Here is a 6,213-nt window from a genome sequence, read left to right as displayed (position 1 = left end):
TTTTTGGCATTATTAGTTTCTAGTACCGATAATTGATATTCCATAATATTATCATCATTTTACCAAAAACTGTAATGTCATTAACTTCTAAAAGCTATTAATGATTCAATATAAACCTTATAATTGAACAAAAAATGTCATGTAATTCTTATAACTCCATGCAACTATTTTTTAATTTTCTTTTGTGCATTTGCGAATCATTAATTTAATAAAAGTAAAAAAGTAAATTGGTTTTATTAGAATAACCTAATGTCTTTATAAGCATTTGCCAAATTTTCTAAAAACAAATAACATAGCGAGAAGAGATTATTTTAATCCACTCGGTTCGTTCCAAATCCCACACAAGCAGCGGGAATTCTCATGAAACACAATTTTAGAAAAGAAGAACGATGAGCAGGAAGAAGATGGTGACAGCCATGGAAAAGTCGAACGGAGAGTCGGAGGTGAAGGATGGTTTCGGCTATCCATCAGTCTCTATCTGGACCAACCATTGCCAACTCGGACCTCGCACTGAGGTTAGATTGTTCTTTGATTTTCCTTAGTTTTAATTCGAAATGGTTTTGTAACCATTTTTCAAACTACAGGACTACTTAACTTTTGGGGCCACAAAATTATGGTGTGTTAGTGTGTATTGATTTAATCCGAATCTATGCCCTCATCAATAATTGAAATCTTTCTCCATATACCTTCACATCTATACTATAAACAATAATTGAAATTATTCTCTCTGCACACCATTTTTCCCCATTTCTACTAATCTTCTCTGCCCTTTTCATAAACAATGGCTGAAATCGTTGTTTCTGCCCTCTTCTCAGTGGTCTTTGAAAAGCTTGCATCTGAAGTCTTGAAGAAGATCGCTCGCTCCAAGGGAGTTGATTCTGAGCTCAAGAAATTGAAGAGGTCATTAGACCAGATCCAAGATCTGCTTAATGATGCTGCTCAAAAGGAAATAGCTAACAAAGCTGTTAAAAGATGGTTGAATGGTCTCCAACATCTGGCTTACGACATAGATGATCTACTTGATGATTTGTCAACAGAAGCTATGCGTCGTGAGTTAACCGAGGAACCTGGAGCCACCACCAGCATGGTAAGAAAGCTAATCCCAGCTTGTTGCACAAATTTCTCACTAAGTACTAAGATTCATAGCAAATTAGATGCTATTACCACCGAGTTACAAAAGCTGGTAGAGGAAAGAGAAAATCTTGGTTTAAGTGTGAAAGATGAAAGCCCAAAACATATGAATAGAAGATTAGAGACCTCTTTGGTAGATGCATCTAGGATTATTGGACGCGAAGGTGAAAAGGATGCGTTGCTCCACAAGCTACTGGGGGATGAAGCATGTGATAAAAACTTTAGCATCGTGCCTATAGTTGGTATGGGTGGGGTGGGTAAGACCACTCTAGCTAGACTTTTGTACGACGAAATGCAAGGGAAGGATCACTTCGAACTCAAGGCATGGGTTTGTGTTTCTGATGAATTTGATATCTTCAATATAACCAAAGTTATCTTTCAATCGATAGGCGGGGGAAACCAAGAATTGAAGGACTTAAATCTTCTCCAAGTAGCTTTAAAAGAGAAGATCTCGAAGAAAAGATTTCTTCTTGTTCTTGATGATGTGTGGAGTGAAAGCTATGCCGATTGGGAAATTCTAGAACGCCCATTTCTTGCAGGGGCACCTGGAAGTAAGATTATCATCACCACCCGGAAGCTGCCATTGCTAACCCAACTAGGTTACAATCAACCTTACAGTCTCTCTGTTTTGCCACATGAAAATGCTGTATCTTTATTCTGTCAACATGCATTCGGTGAAAATAACTTCGATTCACATCCATCACTTAAACCACATGGTGAAGGTATTGTCAAAAAATGTGATGGCTTGCCATTGGCTTTGATAGCGCTTGGGAGGTTATTGAGGACAAAAACCGACGAGGAAGAATGGAAGGAGCTGCTTAATAGTGAGATATGGAGCTTAGGGAAGAGAGATGAGATTACTCCAGCTCTTAGGCTAAGCTACCATGATCTTTCTGCCAATTTGAAGCTGCTGTTTGCATACTGTTCCTTGTTCCCTAAGGACTACATGTTTGACATGGAGGAGTTGATTCTATTATGGATGGCAGAAGGGTTTTTGCATCAATCAAGTACTACAGGGAAATCAATGGAACGTATGGGTGTTGAATGTTTTGAAGACTTGTTGTCAAGGTCATTTTTCCAACAGGCACCTAATGATAAATCGTTATTTGTTATGCATGACCTGATGAATGATTTGGCCATGTCTGTTGCTGGAGAATTTTTTTCAAGGTTAGACATTGAAATGAAGAAGGAAATTGGGAAGGATGATCCGGGTAAGTACCGGCATATGTCATTTGTTTGTGAGAAGTATATGGTTTACACAAAGTTCGAGGCATTCAAAGGAGCTAATAGTTTGAGAACATTCTTAGCAGTATCTTTTGAGCAGAACAGTTGGCAAAAATTTCACTTATCGAATAAAGTTCTGGCCGACTTACTTCCCGAGTTACCATTATTAAGGGTCTTAAGTTTGAGTCAACTTAGCATAAGTGAGGTACCAGAGTTCATTGGCGGTCTGAAGCACTTGCGGTATCTTAATTTTTCTAGAACTAAAATTACACATTTGCCTGATAATGTCTGTGACCTTTATAATTTACAGACGTTGATAATTTCTGGTTGTGAGAGTTTGGAAAAGTTGCCTGAGAGCTTCATAAAGCTTAAGAATTTGCGGCATTTTGACATGAGGGATACTCCACTTTTGAAGAAGATGCCATTAGGGATTGGTGAGTTGAAAAGCCTACGGACTCTCTCTAAGATCGTTATTGAAGGAGACAATGGCTTTTCAATAACCAAGGTTAAAGATCTAAAGGATCTCCGAGGTAAAATTTCCTTTGAGGGGCTTGACAAAGTGCGAAACCCAATGCACGCACAGGAAGTGAACTTATCTCACAGGAAGCTAAGTGAGTTAGAGGTGGAATGGAGTGGTGTATTTGATAATTTTCGAGAGGAAACAGTTGAAAAGGAGGTCCTGAATGTGATGAAGCCTCATAATGATAATCTAAAACATCTCAGGGTTGTGTTGTATGGTGGTACAGAGTTTCCGAGTTGGGTTGGGGATCCCTCATTTCATCGGTTGGCTAAAGTGACATTAAAAGGTTGTAAAAAGTGTACATCTCTACCGCCACTTGGCCAGCTACCTTCACTTACAGAGTTGGTTATTGAAGGCATGGATGAGGTCAAAGTTGTGGGTTTGGAGTTTCTTGGGACTACCTGTCTTGCATTCCCATCACTTGAGATTCTACGTTTTGAAGATATGCAGGGGTGGAAGGTTTGGTCAACCAATAATGGTGGGGTTGTCGATACAGCATTTCCATGCCTTCAAGAGCTTCATATTAAAGGTTGTCCTAATTTGGTTAAAGTCTCAGTTGAAGCACTGCCTTCACTCAGGTCTCCAATAATAAGTAGGTGTGACCATGAAGTGTTAGGAAGTCTGGTTCGTGCAGCTTCATCGATCACCAAGTTGAGTATAAAATCTATTTCAGGACTTAATGATCAGGTGTGGGGAGGTGTTATAGAGCATCTTGGGGCAGTTGAAGAAATATATATTACAAGGTGTAATGAAATAAGATACTTGTGGGAATCAGAAGCAGAGGCAAGTAAGGTTCTTGTGCATTTAAGGACGTTGTTTGTATATAATTGTTCAAATTTGGTGAGTTTAGGAGAGAAAGAGGAGGATAATTGTGGGAGCAACCTAACATCTCTTACAAGCCTGTACATGAAGAATTGTAACAGCTTGGAGCATTGCAGCTGTCCAAATAGCCTTAAGTCACTTACCATCGAGAATTGTAATAAATTATTGGAAAAGGAGTTGGTAGAAGGGCGAGAGAAGCCTCTGATCAACTCAAACTTACTGATGCTTGAATATGTATTTATATTTAGTTGGCCAAATTTGAAATCAATCACCGAATTGAGTTCCTTCAATCGCCTCAGGCATCTCATAATAATCAACTGTCCAAATCTGGAGTTATTTCCTGACCACATGTTGCCGAAACTCAATGTGTTAACACATCTGACAATAATGGATTGTGAAAGTGTTGATGCTTCTTTTCCTTGTGGGCTTTGGCCTCCAAAATTGTGTTCACTTAGTATAGGGGGGCTGAAGAAGCCCATGTCAAAGTGGGGTCCACAGACTTTTCCAACCTCACTTGTGAGCCTATGTTTAACAGGTGGACAGTCAGGAGATGTGAGTAATTTCAGTCAGATGTCCCATCTTCTTCCTTCATCTCTTACATCTCTTGACATAATTGGATTTGAGACAGTGGAATCAGCTTCAATGGGACTCCAACACCTCACCTCCCTCCAGCATCTCCACATTTACGACTGCCCAAAGATAATTGATCTGCCAGAAATGTTGCTGCCTTCCCTTTTGAGTTTGAGAATATGGGAATGCCCAAATCTGAAAGAAAGGAGTAGTAAAAGAGGCTCCTACTGGCCCCTCGTCTCACGTATCCCTTACACTTACATACCCTGAGCAGTTACAAACTTAATCTGAAGGTATGCTCTTCCCTCCGCTGATGATAAATGATAAATTATAAATATAATATTTAATTTTGCTTTCTTTCAACCAACAAAATGCCAATATTATATCCAACATAAGCATGTATATAATAAAAGAAATTGTTTCCATGTATATATATATATATATATATATATATATATATATATATATATATATATATATATATATATATATATATATATATATATATATATATATATATATATAGGCAGGCCACTTAATTGAGAACTTGGATTCACTTTCAGTGGGACTCCAACACCTCACTTCCCAAAAAAGATGATACAAAAAAAAAATGTAAGGCCCTCCCTCTGCCATTGACTTCTTTTGGTTTATATAGACATAAATTTAATACTAACACATTTTGCTTGAACTATAAAAGCAGCCCCCTAGAGATTATTTATTATAAAAAATGAATTTGTGTCACAATATCAGGAAGTTCTTTTGTTAAAAAAAATATCATTTAGTTGTGAACATGGATGGGATGTGATGGATTGCAGAATATTAGAACTAAATGATTAAAAAGTTTAAGTACTTTAAAAAAAATAGTAGGTTTGAAATTTCATTTGTGAAACAGGAATGATTTGTAATTTCTCTCTGAGGCAGGTCTGTCAATCAGATGAGAAACCAACTTTGACCCTTGTGAAGTTGTTGATGGGACTGATAACATCTGGTACACTTATTAGTGTTATCAATTATTATTCACAATAGTCTTATCATGTAGTTTTTCTGAGATTAAACCATTTCGTGTTTGTGGGGTGGAAATTGAAATGATGTGTATGAATATTTTAGTGTTAAAGAAGCTTTAATATCCTTAATCAAGGTGCTCCAAAGATTTCACAGGTAAATATGTCAAGACTTGTTTCAGACTATCATGCTAATTTTCTGGTTCTGAATATTGTTTAGACTTTCAATTGCAGACAAGTGTGAGCAGAAACCGATACATTCCTGATTTCTGCATATGAAACATTAGAAACTCATATACAACTTTCAAGGGTAGTCCAAATGTTTTGTTCACTGCCACCAAGTTGTATATGAAATATTAGAAATTCATCTGAATGTGTAAATTAAGGGAAAATAAGTAAATAAAAGGGGTTTTATTATTTATATTTTATTTAACAAAATAGAAAGGAGAAACCATTTTTAGTTATTACCATTCATTTGCAAGAGTTTTGAGATGCTCTCTCTTTGTTTTTCTTTTAGTTTAGTTACATCATCGAGCTTCCCTCATTATATTTATTTTAGTTACAACTTTTAGCTACTTGTTTTTTCACTTCACAAATTAATCTAAAGAGGGAACTAACCAGGAATATACCCATGTTATTTGACGCATGAGATTTGGAATTTTCATAGCATGCTTGTTAATTGCCTACAATGTTGGGTTGTTCATTTAACCAACTATAGTATTGTACTTTAAATTTTTATTTCTTATTAGGTCTCTATACTTCCAAAAGATACTATAATAACAATGCAATGAAAGTGCGTTACTTTTTGTACTGGGATGATACTGCTATAATTGAATACAATTTTCAAAGTGCAATGTTGTAATATGACTATGGAGAGAGGATGATATAAGAACAAATCAATGGAAGGATGACATGTTGCTATTTTTTGCATGAGAGGGTGATTAT

At 36.7% G+C, this 6,213-nt stretch overlaps 1 protein-coding gene across 12 annotated transcripts; it reads left to right on the top strand.

The window, feature by feature from the left end:
* The first annotated feature begins 350 nt into the window (after nucleotides 1-350).
* LOC145093803 (putative disease resistance RPP13-like protein 1) lies at nucleotides 351-5,751 on the top strand. Of its 12 annotated transcripts, none has more exons than XM_079032056.1 (5): nucleotides 351-515; nucleotides 816-4,560; nucleotides 4,794-4,879; nucleotides 5,189-5,425; nucleotides 5,489-5,751. In XM_079032056.1, exon 2 carries the CDS (start codon nucleotides 1,043-1,045, stop codon nucleotides 4,535-4,537), a length of 3,495 nt encoding a protein of 1,164 aa, XP_078888182.1. In that variant the 5' UTR covers nucleotides 351-515; nucleotides 816-1,042; the 3' UTR covers nucleotides 4,538-4,560; nucleotides 4,794-4,879; nucleotides 5,189-5,425; nucleotides 5,489-5,751. The 12 variants fall into 12 exon arrangements, with proteins under 12 accessions (XP_078888182.1, XP_078888179.1, XP_078888178.1 ...); XM_079032053.1 differs by lacking the exon at nucleotides 351-515 and having other exon boundaries at nucleotides 636-4,560; nucleotides 5,189-5,255; nucleotides 5,375-5,425; nucleotides 5,503-5,751; XM_079032052.1 differs by lacking the exon at nucleotides 351-515 and having other exon boundaries at nucleotides 636-4,560; nucleotides 5,189-5,255; nucleotides 5,375-5,425.
* Nucleotides 5,752-6,213: the final 462 nt, after the last annotated feature.

This window comes from Lactuca serriola, chromosome 3, assembly GCF_051521515.1.
Source record: "Lactuca serriola cultivar US96UC23 chromosome 3, Lser_US96UC23_V15, whole genome shotgun sequence".
Taxonomy (NCBI): Eukaryota; Viridiplantae; Streptophyta; class Magnoliopsida; order Asterales; family Asteraceae; genus Lactuca; species Lactuca serriola.
The sequence above is the reverse complement of the archived record's forward strand: the minus strand, read 5'-3'. Positions and strand labels throughout refer to the sequence as shown.

Bases quoted from the DNA above. Each gene is read 5' to 3' on its own strand.
- LOC145093803 (XM_079032055.1), top strand. From the start codon at position 782: ATGGCTGAAATCGTTGTTTCTGCCCTCTTCTCAGTGGTCTTTGAAAAG.